This window comes from Alternaria viburni (assembly GCF_023758015.1).
Source record: "Alternaria viburni strain BMP 2772 chromosome Unknown scaffold_7, whole genome shotgun sequence".
NCBI lineage: Eukaryota > Fungi > Ascomycota > Dothideomycetes > Pleosporales > Pleosporaceae > Alternaria > Alternaria viburni.
Genome location: NW_026055776.1, coordinates 464,617 through 482,339, shown reverse-complemented (window position 1 = coordinate 482,339; position 17,723 = coordinate 464,617). Strand labels below are relative to the sequence as shown.

At 52.6% G+C, this 17,723-nt stretch overlaps 7 protein-coding genes across 7 annotated transcripts; 4 read left to right on the top strand and 3 right to left on the bottom strand.

The window, feature by feature from the left end:
• Nucleotides 1-3,175: 3,175 nt before the first annotated feature.
• On the top strand, nucleotides 3,176-5,298 carry J4E79_004123 (uncharacterized protein; the record flags this gene model as incomplete). Its single annotated transcript, XM_049353013.1, has 2 exons — nucleotides 3,176-3,256; nucleotides 3,427-5,298. The coding sequence occupies 2 exons, from the start codon at nucleotides 3,176-3,178 to the stop codon at nucleotides 5,296-5,298; spliced, it is 1,953 nt and encodes a 650-aa protein (XP_049212392.1).
• A 286-nt stretch (nucleotides 5,299-5,584) lies between these two features.
• On the top strand, nucleotides 5,585-6,340 carry J4E79_004122 (uncharacterized protein; the record flags this gene model as incomplete). Its single annotated transcript, XM_049353012.1, has 1 exon — nucleotides 5,585-6,340. The coding sequence occupies one exon, from the start codon at nucleotides 5,585-5,587 to the stop codon at nucleotides 6,338-6,340; it is 756 nt and encodes a 251-aa protein (XP_049212391.1).
• A 999-nt stretch (nucleotides 6,341-7,339) lies between these two features.
• On the bottom strand, nucleotides 7,340-8,209 carry J4E79_004121 (uncharacterized protein; the record flags this gene model as incomplete). Its single annotated transcript, XM_049353011.1, has 2 exons — nucleotides 7,340-8,010; nucleotides 8,041-8,209. 2 exons carry the CDS (start codon nucleotides 8,207-8,209, stop codon nucleotides 7,340-7,342), a joined length of 840 nt encoding a protein of 279 aa, XP_049212390.1.
• A 1,387-nt stretch (nucleotides 8,210-9,596) lies between these two features.
• J4E79_004120 (uncharacterized protein) lies at nucleotides 9,597-10,805 on the top strand (the record flags this gene model as incomplete). The annotated part of the gene is made up of 1 exon (XM_049353010.1): nucleotides 9,597-10,805. The coding sequence occupies one exon, from the start codon at nucleotides 9,597-9,599 to the stop codon at nucleotides 10,803-10,805; it is 1,209 nt and encodes a 402-aa protein (XP_049212389.1).
• An 848-nt stretch (nucleotides 10,806-11,653) lies between these two features.
• On the bottom strand, nucleotides 11,654-13,517 carry J4E79_004119 (uncharacterized protein; the record flags this gene model as incomplete). Its single annotated transcript, XM_049353009.1, has 7 exons — nucleotides 11,654-12,275; nucleotides 12,323-12,539; nucleotides 12,599-12,922; nucleotides 12,969-13,073; nucleotides 13,123-13,255; nucleotides 13,307-13,378; nucleotides 13,425-13,517. The coding sequence occupies 7 exons, from the start codon at nucleotides 13,515-13,517 to the stop codon at nucleotides 11,654-11,656; spliced, it is 1,566 nt and encodes a 521-aa protein (XP_049212388.1).
• A 415-nt stretch (nucleotides 13,518-13,932) lies between these two features.
• On the top strand, nucleotides 13,933-15,544 carry J4E79_004118 (uncharacterized protein; the record flags this gene model as incomplete). Its single annotated transcript, XM_049353008.1, has 4 exons — nucleotides 13,933-13,983; nucleotides 14,031-14,113; nucleotides 14,166-14,754; nucleotides 14,801-15,544. The coding sequence occupies 4 exons, from the start codon at nucleotides 13,933-13,935 to the stop codon at nucleotides 15,542-15,544; spliced, it is 1,467 nt and encodes a 488-aa protein (XP_049212387.1).
• A 620-nt stretch (nucleotides 15,545-16,164) lies between these two features.
• J4E79_004117 (uncharacterized protein) lies at nucleotides 16,165-17,052 on the bottom strand (the record flags this gene model as incomplete). The annotated part of the gene is made up of 1 exon (XM_049353007.1): nucleotides 16,165-17,052. The coding sequence occupies one exon, from the start codon at nucleotides 17,050-17,052 to the stop codon at nucleotides 16,165-16,167; it is 888 nt and encodes a 295-aa protein (XP_049212386.1).
• Between the last annotated feature and the right edge of the window lie 671 nt (nucleotides 17,053-17,723).

Below are 17,723 nucleotides of genomic sequence, written 5' to 3'. Positions count from 1 at the left end.
GATAGCCACCATGCTGAAAACCCCTCTCCACACCTCAACGTACGCATGGAGCGATCTCGCCGCGATCCCGATCAGTCCACGCAGTCGTACCCGTCGCAGCTTCTGCAGTGTCGCCTACACCGTCTCCTTATTGGACTGGACCCACACAGCTGACGAACAATAACTTCTTCTAAATTGACTGATTGGTCGCTCCTTTTCCTAACACTGCCACCAATAGTGGCCGAGGTGGGGCTCTGGACCGCTGAGCAAGAATCTGTCACCCGTGATACCTGCGACATGAAGATGGGCTTCGGCACTTCTGGAAACATGTCCCCAGGGATTCCCTGGGATGGACGTATACCACGATAGCAATCCGTGACGCGGGCAATAGTTTCGGAAGACTTCCCCATGCCACACTTACTTTGCAGCTGTGGAAATTACGAACTGTCCACGCACCTCCAGTTTGTACGCACAGATACGCCCACCGTGATCTCCTCGCTCTAGCTGTGTTCACGAATCATACACTCAATCCCGCCCGGTGCGGTACGGTCGCTCTGGCCCTCTACCACCGTACATCCGAGCGAATCGCATCTTTTGCAATTCACGATTCAACGTCCTCGGTATGATCGTTGGGCCGTCCACGTCAACGTTCCAATCAGCCAATGCCACTACACCCAGGGTCGGCGATTAGAAAAACACTGAAAACAAGACACTGGGACTTCGATCATGCGGCTACTGGTGGCCTTACCGTTTACGGCTATTAGACTTTGATCTACGCTCTAGTGCGCGACGGCTCGCGAGATTTGCGACTAGCGTATATCTCCATGTCCGCAATGGTGCAAGGAGCGTTGGAAAGACACGGGCAATTTGTGCATATGGCATAGCTCAAACTCTGGTACCCTAATGCGGACACAGAAGGTCTAATCGATAGCGTCTTTCGAACTTTGGTACCGGGTGGGCGCCGTCGAGAGGATGTCGCCGTTCAATCCCATAGTCTACCGCCCTTCCCTGTGATGCTAAAGACAACGCCGTCGCTGAGCCGTTGGTGGAAGGTCGCCGTCCTCGAGAGGGAGTATTTCAGTTTCCACTCCCTCGGGTCCGCGATCCATCGGCTTTGGTTCAGGCCCATACATGTCACAATGCGACTTCATCGGTACCAGGGACGGCGGTATTGTGGGACATCGGATTCGCTTCTGTTCGGGGGCGAGTAGACGCATGCACATCCCCATTTACCGTTGAACGTTGAACGGTACGGTTACGATAGTCCGGCGTAACTCGGTCTTGAGCATGTTTCTTTTTACGAACAACATCATCAGGGGACTCGATGAGGCCCTTCTGACGGTAGGTTCCTGCGTGTGAATGTCGTGATCCCTTCGATCTGCATAAGCATCACAACGTCGTCCTCTAGCGTAGATCGTGCCGGACCTCCTCCGCCTCAAGTCTGTGGCTCGTGGCGGGGCTACCAACCGGTCGAACTTATGACATGTGCATGCAGCTTAGATGGTGAAACCTTTTCCTATGTCCAGGATCGCATGTCCAGCTTTGAGGTAGTAGTTATGCACGAAACGCGTCGCTTTCACAACTGCACTACATATGTAGGGGTATGCAGGACTGTCAGAGTCAGTCAGACGGGTGTCAGACCAAGACCCTCGTAACCAGACTTCGAGCTGCTCGGCACGCTCGGTTACCTTCTGATGGCCTCGGTGAAACGCGCACGGGAAGCGGTTGCGTCAACAGTCTTGTGGAGTCACTGGGTCCAGGCGAAACTTCGTTTGTTTGTGTGCATACGCAGTGAAGACGTTAGACGTCAAACAACTGTGGATATCCCCGCGGACGTGCGGAACTGTTGCAACAGCTGGAGCCGTGGTTTCTGCTTTTGCCGATACTGGGGCTTGCTTCGGTTTCGGCTTCGGCGACTGCGAACGAATGTGTTGACACTGCGGAATGATCGCCGCCTCCTGTGGCAGTGTACGCACTTTCCAAATGGAGGCCTCTCGATGCAACGATACCATCTTGCTATGCCAAACACATAGTTCGCAGGTGTCGCTATCTCAGACTTGCTTGCAACTTGCTTCTCCATCCTGTCAGGAGGCAGAAGTGCACCTGCCGCATCAGCGGCCTGCGTTACATTCCTCCAAGACCCCCATGCCTGGAGCCTTCTATTCGTTTATTCGTTCACCTCATTTGCAAAGGTGCAGAAATTTTCCGGAGTGACCGCTCCGACTCTCTCGGCTTTACCGTGGGCAACGTTGCTTGGATCGCCTACAGCTAGCGGACCTTTTACCACAACAGCAACGTTGCATCCGCAGCCAGGAGACATCCCGTGTAAAACTGGGTCGTAATAGCAGTACCTCATCATCTCCTGCAGCGGCCCTTTTTCTCCCGTTTAATGTACTCGTGGCAATCCGTGCTGTAAGCGTCAGCGTGCGCCGCATACCTGCATTACTCCCAGTGACCTGGGGCAAGCTTTCGCAACCTTCCATGCGCTCCCAATGCATTGTCCGCTTTCCCTCGCGCCGCAGACCTGCATATCATCCAGCCGGCAAGCTCTTTCAACATTTTTTCGGACGTCGATCAAGGTCGTACAGAACAGTGAGACACGAGCTCTCGCTTACAGGCGGTAGGTAGCGAGTTGCCAGCAACGCGGGTTCGGTATTGTGTAAGCCTAGCTATAACGCCCGTATTAAGCGTATGTGCGAGGCTTGTACTCATCCTTCTCTAATCTTCGGGAACAATATGCGGAACACCTGGACTATATCAAGGGTAAACAGTGATACCCCATATCCCCCACTCGTTCTGCAGACGACCCGGTGCTTAATCGTGATGCAAGCCACCGGACGTTTTGCTGGAATCGTCGCTGGCAAATTGCAGTCTTGGTGTTTTGAACGGTGAGTTTGACGATGCGAATCGTCATCATTGGCCAGCTGAGTTTTAGCCGGAAGGGGATTGGTGGGAAAATTAGCGGGCTGCCACGTGATGCCGTTGGTCCGTCGCGGTCGCGCATCCAGCCCTGCAGATCCCAACGACATCCTACCCATCAACACCTGCATCTGCATATACGAACACTCCACGTTGTATCCTGTTTCTAAACATATCTTATCGCGTTCCCTGCTTACGGGTGTCGTCCATCCCTTCCGTTGCACGCGAGGTGTGAGCCACGTGTTTACGGTGCTGGTCCCCGGGTTCGCCAGCGGGAATGTCGGCTAACAAGTTGTATAACCCGGATCAGAGCGCTGTGAACACGCGTTGGATAGAGCCCTGGACTGAGGCATTCAGAGTAAGTGTCAGCTGTCTGCACTCCGTGCAGTCATCAGTGAAGTAGTCGCACGGTGTTGGGGTTGTGTTCCATCACACGTCCATGCGCGGTCTTCGTGGCACCATTCCAGATCCGTCGGCTCATGCTCGACGTACGCAGTATCAGCGAACAGAATCGCTGACTGATGGTAGGCACAACGAGATGTAGGGCTTCAACTTCCCATCAACTTCCATACTACGCCAGCTGTATCGTTAGCTCAAGCCTGCTTCACGAATAACCAGTACGAACATAATGCTTTCCAAAAGTGCTTTTCAAACTTGTTAGCTGTCGGCTTTCGACAATTCACAGTCGATACTTACTGGGATCCGCTACGTTCAGTATGGAGTCTATGTCCAGTGGAGTTACCCCAGTCGAATGAAGACAGCTCAGATGAGGGTGCTTTACCAGTGGCGACGGGACCAACAGTGGTGCCTACAACTAACAGATTGAGTGCGGATACTCCTCTATCTACACTGGAAATTCCTCCACAGCTTGGAAAACGCCAGGAGACGTTGACATCGGCTCTTGTGTCTGCAGAGTCATCATCGGGCTCAACAAACACGGTATCATCTACCCCATCTTCGTCTTCTACATCGTCGACGAGTGCAGCAACGCCGACCATAATCGACTTCCCCACCCCTAATGGACCACCGCTCCTGCAAATCGGGAGCTACAATTGTACATCTCTGATGACGCTGGATTTGCTCACGGGTATCGTAGAGGACTTTCTCGAGATTACAGCTACTACGACTGATGCTGAGATAACCATGTTCACGTTCAACGTGCATGCTGCCTCGTCCATCACCGATCCGGACGCCCCAGCACCGAACCTTGCGCAAGACCAGCTTCCTGAAGACGGGCAACTCCTTAGTGATGTGTTGCAGGGTAATCTTTCCGATAACACCCTTACGCCAAACGCGTTGGATGACCAACGCGCAAACTTAAACAGCTCGTGGTATGACGTTGATTGGTCCAACCGCCCATTGATTGGTTACTACGATGACTCCAAAAATGCCGATGGACAGCTGTTCACACAAAGTGGATGGCCTACAGAAGCTTTCATGGAGTTCAAGCAGCTACGTCGGGTTGTCGTTAGTTACGGCACAATCGATCCGCAAATGGACAAGTACAACTTCGGACCAGATCTCGAATACGTTTTCCCTCCCGGAACTATCATCGACGAGCAGTCAGTATCGATTGGCTCCGATGGGCGTGTAACTTCTGGATGCTTGTTTGCGTCTTCCGACAACACCTTGACTTCAACAAGAAACTCGTCTTGGGCTCTCGCTGATGCACCGTCACTTGATGTTAGCGCGACGCCGGACTTTCAGTCAACTATACCTTCCATTACCAATCTTACCGCCTGCGGCATCACACCCTTCCTCAATCAAACCCTCGCAAACACAACTGCAGACAAGAATCCTTTACCCTACGCCGCATACGTACACTCAACATTATGGACCTTCGCACCTGGGCAGCCTCTCAATTCCTCTGGAGAAGGCGACGACACAAACGACAACCGCTGCGTCGTCATGATGAAGTCGCCATATCCACAGCGCTGGCGCATAGAAGACTGCAACCAACGCCATCGCGTGGCCTGCCACGATCCACGACAACCCTACAATTGGCGTGTATCGGACGACTCAACCTACTACGCGAACGCTGAGGGCTATTGTCGGGACCCATATCAGTTCAGCGTACCTCACACCGCGCTGGAAAACTCACATCTTTATTCTGCCTGGCAAGCTGCCGCTCCTGATGAAGATGCGCTGTATATCAACATGAACAGTCTGAGTGTGCCGGATTGCTGGGTCATTGGTCTCAATGCGACGTGTCCATATCTTCCTACTACTGACACCAACCGTACGCGTATTGTCGTTGTGCCGACAGTTGCGGCTGTAATTATCTTCCTGCTAGCTGTGCTTACCTTTTTCATCAAGTGTGCAGCAAACCGGAGAGAGAACAAGAGGGGAAGAAAGAGAAGATTAGTCGATGGTTGGGAGTACGAAGGTGTTCCTAGTTGAAGTGAAATGGCTTTTGGCATGTCGCCAGGTTTGGTGGTGAGAATACATGTAATGTTTAACTTGGCCGCGCATACGTTGAGGCTTTGCTTCACATTCCCATCTTCAAGTCACTCAATTCACTGCAGATATGCAAAAACCTGGAATAGCATAATGAGCCTACACAGTCAATGGCGGATATGGTGAATGGCGCCTTTCTGCCAGGCTCATCATTGTCAGTATATCCACAATCCCCTCGACAAGGTAGGACCTCCATCGTCAACCAATCACTGAATTCAACCTCAAGAGCATGTTGCGCAAGTTCTCATCCAAGATCGCCGCTCATCGCTCAGCTGAGTCGCCGAAGAACAGTCCGCAATCCTCATACCAACCCTCTCACTTCTCGACCCCAGCGCGAAAACCATCGTTCCACGGCTCTCGCTACTCGGAACTGCCACCATCGGGCCCCGTTCTAACGCCGCGCTCTTCGGACAGAGCACCATACTCTGCCACCGCACCCGATGGCACACCCTACTCCGCAACACATACATCGCACTCGTCCTCGCAACCTCCCCAATCCCTCACCGAGACACCGCGTTCCTCCGCCTCCGCCCCTCGTCCGACCGTAAAGCACTACCTCAGTCCACCCTCACCAAACATCCCCTACGACGAAGCCGCATGGGCCAAACACGACTACCTCCTCTACTCCGTCTCAGCCCGCGCCTTGAACCTACACCGAATGACCCTCGATATCGAAGCCCGATGGCGAGCTGCCGAAGCCGCTACACCCCCCTCAAAACAATACACCATCGGTCGCGCAGCACACATTCCTACATTAGTAGAAGTACATCAGTTGTTAGCGCGGATCAATACATTGAAGAGCGAAGAGCGAAGATGGAGAAAAGACTGGCATCCGAGGAGTCCGATGCTAAGGTATCCCGCTTGGGGGAATGTGTATGGCGAGGCTATGGGTGTTAGTACAGGGGAGGGAGAGGCGCCGTGGGATGTGGTTCAGAAGCTGGATGCAATGGTTGAGGGGTTAATAGAGAGGGTTAAGGAGATCTGAGGGTGTTTGTTCCTAACTAATGCAGTGTGTGCTCGATAAGCGCGCAAGTCCTAATAGAACAATTCCGCTCCTGTTTCAAACGCTTCCTGCAACTTCTGATGTAGCTCCATCACGCCCCTCATTGGTGATATAGGCTGTTCATCCTTTGTCAGTCCCAACGCCTCTGCATATTTCGACTGCGCTGCTGGTTCGGTGTCCCAGGGGTGTTCTGGTCGCGCGGCTTTTCCTTCGTCGTTGCGGGCCCACTCGTAGAGCTCCCATGTCCGCTCACAGAGGATAGCGTACGTGCGAAGAGTCCTCCGTTTCTCTCTGATGCTGGCTCGCTCTTCGTGATCGTTACTGTACTGGAGACTTCGATTAAGGCGCTGGTGGATGGAGTCGACTCGCGATAATATCTCGCGCGCTATTTCCCAGCTTCCTTCGAGGACCTGGTCGTGTACGGGCCACATGAGGTTAGACATCTTGCGACAAGAGCTTGATCGAGCTTTTGTTCTGTTAGTATAGATGAGTAAGTGGGCTATGTGGGAGCGCGAGTGTGAGAGAACTCTTATACGTTCTGGAAACTACAACGCTCAACAATCGTGGAATGAAGTGGTCTATAGACTACCCGGAGCAAGTGACTGATAGTTCGCGAAAGCGAAGCGCTGATATCATATCTTGCTGTCACCTATTAGATCTAGCTACAGGCTGACATAGCTACTGAATGTCGTAAACTTGCTGGCACTTCACGCGACACGTGTGCGTTGAAGTTTCCGCTGCGATGCGCTTTACGTGCGCGTATGCGCCGCTGGATGAACGCTTCAAACATCGGCCTTTGAATTTCAGGTATTCGTGGGGTCATAGTCTTAGCTGCTAAGTAGTTGTGGTCTGCCAAGTCTCATGTTAAGCAGCAGTAGATTAACTTAGGCCCAATTAAAGATATACTGACTGTGCTTCGCATGGCTCCATTGGGTATCTTCCTTTTGTGTACATTCCTTCCTATCTCCCCCACACGCACATTTACTTCTTGCGTGCCAGACCCAAAAGCGACGCAAATGGGTCGATACCATTGATCATTGGCATGGGCTTAGGCTTGGGCCTGGGCTTGGGCTTGGCCTCTTCCTCCTTCTCCTCCTTGAGGACCATTGCGGGTAAACTTGAAGGTAGCTTCACGATAATCTTCTCGCGAGTTGCCTCTACCTGTGGTATGTGCCTGCCGGTGTCTCCTTCGTCCAGCTTCTTCATCTTCTCCTTTGTTTGTCTCAGGCGCTCAGCGAGACCATCAGCATAGCCGAGTTTTCTTCCTATCTCGATGCCACGTTGCATGTCGACCTCCTTGCCCTGCTCTAACCCTGTCTCCAAGCCCTCCGTTTGCCCCTGCTTGAGCCCGATAGCCAGGCCTTCCGTCATACCAGCGCTGTGGCCTTCCTTGATTCCTTGGATGCGTCCGTCGTCTTTTCCAGCATCGAGGCCGCGCTGGAAGGCTTCTTCGCGAGCTTTAGGCAATAGATCCCAAAGGGAGTCTGTCGCCGCGTCGGTCTGCGTCGTGCATGAGGCTGTCATTGCGGAGGTTTGAGTGGAATTTGAGACCGAATCGTCTGGTTCACGTTTAGGAAGGTTCTCGTAGATGGCGTGGTCATACATACTGGTACTGAAAAGACCCAGGAGCGTTTGGTAGATGGTGAGCTGACCTGTTAGCAAAGGTAGGTGGCTTGGCATACTTTGGCTTGCCTGAATCTGCTTCAGCTGTGCCTCATCGAGTTCTTCACGCTCTTGCTGAAAATCAGCGAGGAAGGTCTCGAGCGAGACGCGATTCTGCTCGACCTCGTTGTGCTCACGGGTGAACTCGAGCAGAGCCTGCAGGCGGTCTGTTTTAGGCATCTTTGGCATGATGCAAGTGCGGAGACGATGTTGAGAAGGCAAGAAGAAGATTTGGGTAGAAGGAGCTGTCAACAAACGCGGGTCTTGGCAGTAGTCAAACGGGCAGGCGGTATAGAGACGGCTACACCTCACATCGGTCACCTATCAGATGCTCAATCTCATTGACGTCTAAAGATACTGTCGAGGCATACATGCTCCTGTTGCTTGAACTTATTGCGGCACATCGTGATTCACGACTTCGACATTGTTTCTAGACCTGTCAGCCGAATGCAGTTACCACCAACTGGCGACGACACTTACCCAACAGGATCCACTACAAAGGCAGCGTAGTAGTTTGGATGATAAGGTCTCAAGCCCGGCTTCCCATTGTCTTTCCCACCGGCTTTCACCCCCTCTTGATGGAACTTCTCAACTGCATCTCGATCCGTGCATCGAAATGCGAAGTGTGTCGCAGCTGCTTCAGCATCGCCCTTGGCGAAAATCCAGAAAACGGTGTTCAACCTGTCTGGGCCTAGGCCAACACCCTGTCCACCAAAATCCATCTGTTTGCTGTAACCGAGCGGTGCAAGCGCGGCCAGGTACCAGGCCGTGACTTCTTCGAATCGCGACGCTGGGACGGTGAGGCCGATGTGATCTAGCATTGTAAGAGTTGGCTAGGTACTAGAAGAAAAAGTCTTGGAGCTGGAGAGACTGATTGGATCGAATGAAATTGAGTGTATGAACTGGATGACTACTGAAGGAAACTTGGGATGAAATTCTCTGCTATATACCCGAGCGCCGAGCGGTTACGTGGCTATAATCAAGCCGGCTTGGCCAATATCAACGGACTCCAAATTCGACAATATTTTGGGTGCATACATGGGCTTGAGGAGACGGCAAGCTCCACCATTGCTCATCTATCACAGCTCATGGGAATTGGAAATCTGGACGGAGGCTGACAGCGGGGTCGTACTAGTCCATTCCATGCCCAGTAAGCACCCACGCTGTCAGCTGCTTTCGCGATAGTAGGTTCCAGTAGAGCTAACCGTCTCTTTTCTTTCTTTGCGACACAACACTGGTGTGCAAAGAGGCGTGATCGGATAGAGGGTGGTTGGTGACGGCGCAGGGCTTAGGACGGATCATGGCTTAGGACGGAGTTGAATGACTTCTGGTTTTCCAGCAACCGGGGAAACGCTCGGCGCTTTGCAAGTTTATCCAAAACATCCTAAAGAAGAGACGTGCGGCAAACATGGAAAGGTTGAAGGAAGAGGCTACGACGCGGGGTCGCGGAGTCAGATACCTTGCTGACGCTAACAGCCCTGTCGATCATCCCTGACGCGTCGACGCGTTCACGCGTTCGGACGCTCTAGACACCTCCCAGCCGTCGCGTTCGACAACATCAACACATCATCCGACCATGCCAAACAACAAGAAGATCAGAAAGGAGATTAGGCGAGAGACCACGATCGATCGCGAAGAGCGCGTCAAGATAAAGATCGAATTCAATCTCAAACGAGTTCAGAGGCTCGTCCAGCTCCCGAGGACCGAAATCGTTCATAAGGCGCTTGCCTATCATCGAGATCAGATCACGCGCCTACACAAGATTCAAAAAGGATTTATCGAAGAGAGGAAACGCGTCCGCAATGCAATGTTGCTAGAGATAGAACAGCATTGTTGGACCATGATGCAAGGACATGGCTTTGATGATCTGCTTACTTCGGATGATGCCCCAAACCGCGATCCCCCCAATCTTGGAGATCAAGACCAAATGGCCATCGATCAACCCACGAACAATGTCGCCAACGTCCAATTCGATTGGTCGCAAACTTCCAGGGTAGTGGAGCTGATTTCGCATCAAGAAGACGAGGAGAGAGCTCGTTTGACAGCCGGCCAACCGCCTCATGATCCGTTTGCGCCGATCGAATTTATTAGCGATAAAGCATTCGCTACTCTGCCACACCAGCTTGTCCTGTTAGGGCGACTTAGGACTACACCTCAACTAATAGACGCCTACCCATACACAAAGGCTTATCTAGAGGAACCACCACTCGACAGCAACCACGATCGCTTGCAGAGCTTCCGAAAAGATGCTATCTCAGCTATCGAGGCCTACAAAAAGCAATGCGAAGCCGAAATGAAAGATGTACAGTCTACCGAGAAGCAAAAAGTCCGGGCCCGGATCTCAAACGCAAGCAAGCTTTGGCCAATGGACAAGTTCATACTGACCTTGGCGACATTCATTCCCCAGGGCTCCTACACCACATATGCGGCCATACGCGAGTGGGCGAGTGATGCTGGAAACGACCTAGATGACGAGGAACTATGCTCAGCGCTGAGGAGAGCAAGCCGAACTTTTGGCATCAGGGAAGTTCCCAGCTATCGCGTTATCAAAGCAAACAATGGGCCAAATCAGACTGGCTGTGATTGGGGTGATCATTTGCCTGATTTCCTAGAACAGACGAGGATTGAGCTGTTTGAGCACGACAAGATCGAATTTGATAAGCAGAAAAGGATGCTCGGGGGTAGACCGTTCACATTCTATAAGTTCCGGGATCTGATGAGGGGCACCACGATGGAGGAATGGGTCGACAAGCTCCCCTCCCGCCCCTCCCAGTTCGAAGGGTAACATCCATCCTTTTTGCTTCAGAGAGGAATATGAGCGCGCCATGCAGTGTCGCCCTCCTCAACTACAACATACCAACATGCAGTATCGTGGGTGCGTCCGCTTGTTGGATCGGATCGAACATCATGCTGAGCGCCTATTACCATGCATGCGCTGGACTGCTGCTTGAAGTTGGCTAGCATTCGAAAGTGCTCTCATATATCCAGAAGCCCTATACAATACCAACGATAAGCAATCACTATCACCGCAAAAACCAGGAATACATCCTAGGGGCCGTATGCACATATTTGAACAGCAACAGAATACAGCGACATCGATTAATGTCCACCAACACAACGACAACCCGGTACGACGGCTCGGAGGTTTCATCCGCGCCTGAGAGAAAGAAAGAGGGTCTGATTCTGGCTATCACGCTCCATCATGTACTTGACTTTCCCTTCGACCAGTTAACGTGTGCACCTCGTGTCTTCGTAACATGGCACACTGGTTGGAGATCATGGCGCAAAGCATTTGACTTAGCATCAGCAGAGATAAGGCCTGGAAGTTCAAGCATCTGACCTGTGCTCTCAAGCACGTCTACTTAGAAACTGATCAGTTTTCTTCTAGATAAGATATGACGACGCGTACTTCGAAGAGCACGTCATTGCTGTGAAGGCCAATGTTTGGAACGACGTTACATCCATCAACGAGTCATTTCAACCTCATCTTAAACTGGATTTGTCAGAACGAACCAGATGCAAGGGGGGGAACGTAGATAGTCTTAGATGCCATGATTTACTAACAGACGGAGGGGCACGAGGAACTGTGCAGCTTCACCTCAATACTATCTGAGCCGACACCGCGAAATACAATCAAGCATCTCTATGACCATCGTGTTCCTCCAACTCTCGCCTCTTGCGTATATGCTCGCCGTAGATACCCCAGAAACAAGCGAAGATGCCCAATATGCTCGATGTGAGAGTGACATAGTACGCTGTGCGGTAACACGAGAGACCCAGCTCACATCCACGTTGACCATCTGGCTCAACTACCGAGTTGGAGTCATAGACCGCACCGTAAAAGAGATTGAAGACGTTTCCACTGACGACGGGTGCCAGAGTCATGAAGCCCCAGTTGACGGCGAAGCCATCGGGACCAAACGCATCGACTACAAGCGCTGGGAAGACACCGAATAGAACGCCATATGCGAGTCCGGAGAGTCCGGACACAGCCCACAGGAAGTGGGGATCCTCAACACGAATGGCGGCGACTTGAGCCAAAGCAAAGATTGTGGCAGAGATGGCTGCGCACCAAAAGCGTGAGTGATGTAGTCGCTTGACAATAAGGTCGGAACCAATGCCTGAAGATAGACGTCCTAAGAAGGAACAGAGCGAGATTATGGACACATGCCATAGCTGACGGTCAGCGACAAAGGCGTTCTTGACGGAGTCGTCCCAATGTTTCCAGAGGGCCTGAACGTCGTGACCGATATTGCTGCACTAGTCAGTGATGGCCACGATGAATATCTGGAGTATACATACTTGATTGTCATCAAACCAACTCCAGACAGGAGACCCATGAGTACCCATAGTTGCCAGAATTCCGGTTTGTTCAGAAGTGCCAAACCAGTGATATCTACACATGAGTGAGCCGACTTTTTGCTTGCTGCATCGTCGTCATTGTCGATGATGTCGCCAGGGCCAGACGAGAGAAGTGACGAGGTCTCGGTTGAGGGACGGTCCTGTTCTTCTTCGGCTGCTAGAAGTGGTTGGCAGGTGACAAGGGGAAGACAGAGGTGGAAAGAAAGCATCGCTTACTGATTTCTTGCTGTGGAAGAGCAGATGATTTGTACTTGGAGCCGTTGGACCTCGTCTTATGGAGGACATTGGAGTTGCGTCGTGTACGTTCGGTGGTGGGTAGCACAGCATAGCCGGTGCCAGCTTTGTGATCGACGACGATAAGGAAGGGTATCGATACCAGGACGAGTAAGGAGGTCGCAAGAGAAAGCATCATCAGCAGCCCGGAGGTATTACCTGGGAATGCTATGCCGGCGATGAGAGTATAGAAGAAGGCGCTCAATCCGAAGGCAGCCAGCGGGCAAGCAGTGGCCGATCCGCGATGAGTAGGCCAGTTGAGTGTCGCTGTCATTATTAGTATAGACCCAACAAGAGTTGATGAAGGTATTACCCGTCTTCAAAGCAGCCTGGAAGGCAGCACAGCTGCCCACACCGCTGAAAAAGGAACACAAGGATATCAGGCCAACGCTCATGTAGCCTGGACCTCCATCATACGCTGGCAACAGTTAGACGACAATCTGGCGAGCAGGTACGAGGTATCCTACCGAGCTTGATGGGATAGTAGCCAACGAAGAGCGCGAACATGCCGATAATTGCAGCCAGTCGCGGGCTCTTCCTGTCCGTTATGATGCCCATAGGTATGCCAGAAGCATACATGCCCAGGTTGGCGGCCGTTCCCTATAATTGTAAGACGACGTTCGTGTTCAGGAGGTACGTAGGATGGCATACGACGACATTGCTCTGGGTCGCAGAGAGTTGGAGCTTATCGGCGAACTGCGGTGCCCATGCTGAGTAGGCATACTGGGGTCTGTTAGCATCCCACTCCAGATGTATGACGGAGACGTACATTTGTACCACAGGCAAGCGCGATTGCGGTGGCAGCAACGACGGATATAATGCGCGTCTTCTTGTGGGTGGGAGGCTGCTCTTCGGCGACCATTTTGGTCAGTGTGAATGAGGTGTTATTGCAGTGCGCTGATCATCGAGTGCGGGAGATGTCGAGTTGCGCAATCGCGGACTGGAACTGATATCGGCACTTGCTAAGCCGAGGAACTAATACCGCAGGTAAAGATACGCAAAAGAAGCAGGCAAAGAATGAAGGACACGAAGGAAGTCTATAGCGCGAAGCAAACAAGAAGTCAGGCGAACCCCAAGACACTGGACCGATGTTTGTCGAGTGAATGGGGAGTCGAAGTGAAGCATGGCCGTTGCAGCTGATCGGAGATAAGATGGCCAAGGCGTGACTTGGCGGCAGGAGCCGCGACACAAGCGCATGCGCAGGAACGTCACCGGCCTCATCCTCGTGCCTCCAGCTTCTCCACAATACCACCCCGGCGACTCACGGCATCTCAACCATGGGCGCATTACTATCCGTCCCCTTCCTGGCTATGCCCGCCATGGGCACCGTACGTTGACACGCTCCGTCGCGACTGCGCGCCGCTAACATGGCCAGGTTTGGAGCGTTGCCGCCTCCTGCTGTGGCGCCGCGACATGCAGCGCCGTCATGGGCTCTTGCGGAGGGAAATGCGGTAACAGGTAGGAATACGAGTGCGGAGAGACATGTTGACGGCATACTGACTGCGCGCAGCATCGCCACACGTATCGCATACGCGCTCATCCTCCTCATCAACTCGATTGTCTCATGGATCATGCTCACCGACTGGGCCATGAAGAAGCTTGCCCACCTCACGCTGGATTACGTCGACATCAAGTGCCACGGCGAACAATGCTACGGATACGTTGCAGTGCAGCGCATCAACTTCGCCCTCGGTTTCTTCCACGTCCTCATGGCGCTTATGCTCATCGGAGTACGGTCTTCCAAGGACGGTCGCGCGACCATACAGAACGGCTTCTGGGCTCCCAAGATCATGGGCTGGATCGGCATGATTGTCCTGACCTTCTTCATTCCGAACTCATTCTTCATCGTCTGGGGCAACTACTTCGCCATGGTCGGCGCGTGTCTGTTCCTGCTCATCGGTCTCATCCTGCTCGTGGATCTGGCGCACAACTGGGCCGAGTACTGCCAGGAGAAGATCGAAACCACCGAGTCGCGCGTCTGGACAGGCATGCTCGTGGGTAGTGCCATGTCCATGTACCTAGCGTCAATCGCCATGACCATTGTCATGTACATCTTCTTTGCAAAGAGTGGATGCGGCATGAACCAGGCAGCCATTACCGTAAGTTGACTTCTGGACATATGCTGAAACTAGCTAACTCAGTCAGATCAACTTGATTCTGCTCCTAATTTCATCCGTCGCCTCGATCCACCCCGCAGTACAGGACGTAAACCCCCGAGCTGGTCTCGCCCAATCCGCCATCGTAGCCGTTTACTGCACTTACCTCACTCTGTCTGCCGTGGGCATGGAACCAGACGACCATCAATGCAACCCCCTCATTCGCGCCCGTGGAACTCGTAAGGCGACCATTATCATCGGCGCGATTGTCACATTCGTCACAGTTGCCTACACCACCACCCGCGCAGCAACATACGGCCTCGCTCTGGGCGCCCAAGGCAACCCTCACGGAAACGGCTACGCCCAGGTTGGCACCGAGGACTACGAACATGGCCTGGTCACACAGCAGCCCGAGTCCCGTCGTGACATGCGCCAAGCTGCCCTACGCGCCGCCGTAGAGTCTGGCTCTCTCCCCGCCTCTGCACTCGACGACTCTGACAGCGAGGACGAAGACGATGAGCCCTCCAGCAAGAAGAACCCCCGCGATGACGAGCGCAACGCGACGCAGTACAACTACACCCTCTTCCACATCATCTTCTTCCTCAGCACAACATGGGTTGCCACTCTCCTCACCACAAACTTTGACGAGAAGGATGTATCCGGTAGCTTCGTTCCTGTCGGCCGGACGTACTGGGCCAGTTGGGCAAAGATCATCAGCGCATGGGTGTGCTACGGCATTTACACATGGACACTAGTTGCCCCTCTTGTGCTGCCAGATCGATTTGATTACTGATTACTAGGTGTGCAGTAGATTCAGATCCAGGCATGTATCAGTTTGTGTTTGTACAACATGTGTTAGGATTGTATTATTATTTAGTTCTCTGCATGGTTTTGCGCCCGTCTACGTTGCGTTGAGTCGAGTTGAACAGTATTTCAAGTTTTGATCTTTATGAAGTACATTGTTGGTTTCCTCAATCCATGGTTTGCTCCTGAAATGGCCATTTGGTGATGTTGTGGGAATTTTGTAAGCGTAGCCGGGAACTTCTCCGCATTGTTCGTACGACTGTATTGTAGACGTCTTTATCCAATCTCTTATGGAGTGTAGGTGTGAGCAGTTCCCATGCTTGTCAAAACACGCTCAGTCCGGCCGAATGGTCATTGCTCCAGATAGATCGTGTAGTTCAATCAATCATTCGGCCGGACTGTGTAATCTGCATTGCCTGCCTCGTCTATGCGCTGATATTGATTGCTTCGCTCAGCTCCGCTTGGCTACATGCACGATCCGCAGCAGCAGCAGCTCAGCTGTCATTTGCGCTGGACGAGACGCTCTTGATAGACGCTTGTGTGTCCCTGGTAGGACAAATGAGAATTCGATAGACCACATTCTCCAAAAAGAATGCGAGTCTTCCCACCTCAGCCAGTATCAACAGGTACCTTGGGTTTGTTCTTCGATCCAGGGGGTCTTCCCAATCGTGGACGGCAGGTAGGTATCTGCTGCCTCAGCTTTCTATGACGGTGAGGGTCCTTCGGTGGCTTTGGTGGTTTCTCTACCACCACAGGCTCATCGCCCGCTCTACGCTTAGTCTTCGATCCTGGAGGCCTTCCCATGGTATGACCTTCGGTAGACTTCTTTATGGTGCCTGAGATTTGGCCTCCGCGTGGACGGGGCGCTTTCTCGGACCACATTTTCACAGGCCGACCGAGTTTGCGCGCAACGACTGGTGCGGCCTTCCTCTTGTCCTTTGCGGAACCCTTGGAACCCTGTTCGGGTGGCTCTTCCGCTTCAACGACAGGGGCGGGTACATGCACAATGTTGGCTGGGATCTGGCGCATGAGCTTGAGGGTTTCCTGGTCGAGGTTGTCCCTGTCTGGAAAGATGGGCGATCCCATCCAGGTCAATTGTATGTCTTTCATCGTTCCCGAAGTTTTGAACTTGTCCTGACTCTTCTTTGATACCCTCGCGTCCTCTTCTAATCCCTCCTCAGGATCTTCCAGTAAAGCCCGCGGGGTATGCCTCACCGTGACACTTACTCCTTGCAGCCCTCTCTCAGTTGCCGCCCGGTTCCAAACAAATTGCTCCACTAGTCCCTCCCGCGATATGAGTATGAAGCCCATAGGACACGAACTGTTCGCTATAGCTTTCATCACCCCCGTCGTAGCCTTTTTTGTTGTTACCAATAGCCCCAAGACATCCTTGTTGCGCCAATGCGGTGGTACACCCTGGAAAGATCCTTCGAGTTCGCGGATGTGTTTCGGGTTGACACTATTACTCCTTGCCTTGCACTGTACGATGACGGGCATGGGTTCTCTGAGAGGGCCCAGCACCCAGTGTCCAATCAAGTCTATGCCCGCATCCCCCATACGACCTATACGTAAGAGAGAGAAGCCTAGGCGCATGAGCGCCTGCGCCGACATGTACTCATAGATAGTACCAATAGCGAGAGTCGAGGTCAAATTTAGATTGGTTTCCTTCGCATATTCGAGGAATGTCGTAAGCGAATCGTGATACAGAGAGCCGGGCGAAAGTCTGAGTTTGGGTAGGTCAATTGGTGCAGCATTGCGCGCTGATGTGGTCGCGATTCGGCGTGGGACGCGGTGCGGAGTAGTTCGGGGGAGCCGTGCGAGGAACGAGGTTTGTGGGAGCCATAGTGGGCGGAGGGAAGGTCGCATCACGGTATCCTGAGATAGCGCTTGGAATGTGACATATTTACACAAAGATTGACGCGACGGAGAATGAAAGTGGGTGCCGGGCGTCGAGTGGGGTGAATTGGAGGGAAAGAGCATTCGCGTATAATTTGAGCCCTGGACATGGCGGTGACGCGCTAGGCTAGCCCAGCCGGCGCATTCTACAACTCGAACGCGATACTTGTCTGTAGCATACACACTCAAATTAAGCACGCCAAACTCGCAGCTTTGGAACCCGGTTTTATATCTATCTCTTAGCAGCTAGAAGCTTCCACCCATTCAACATA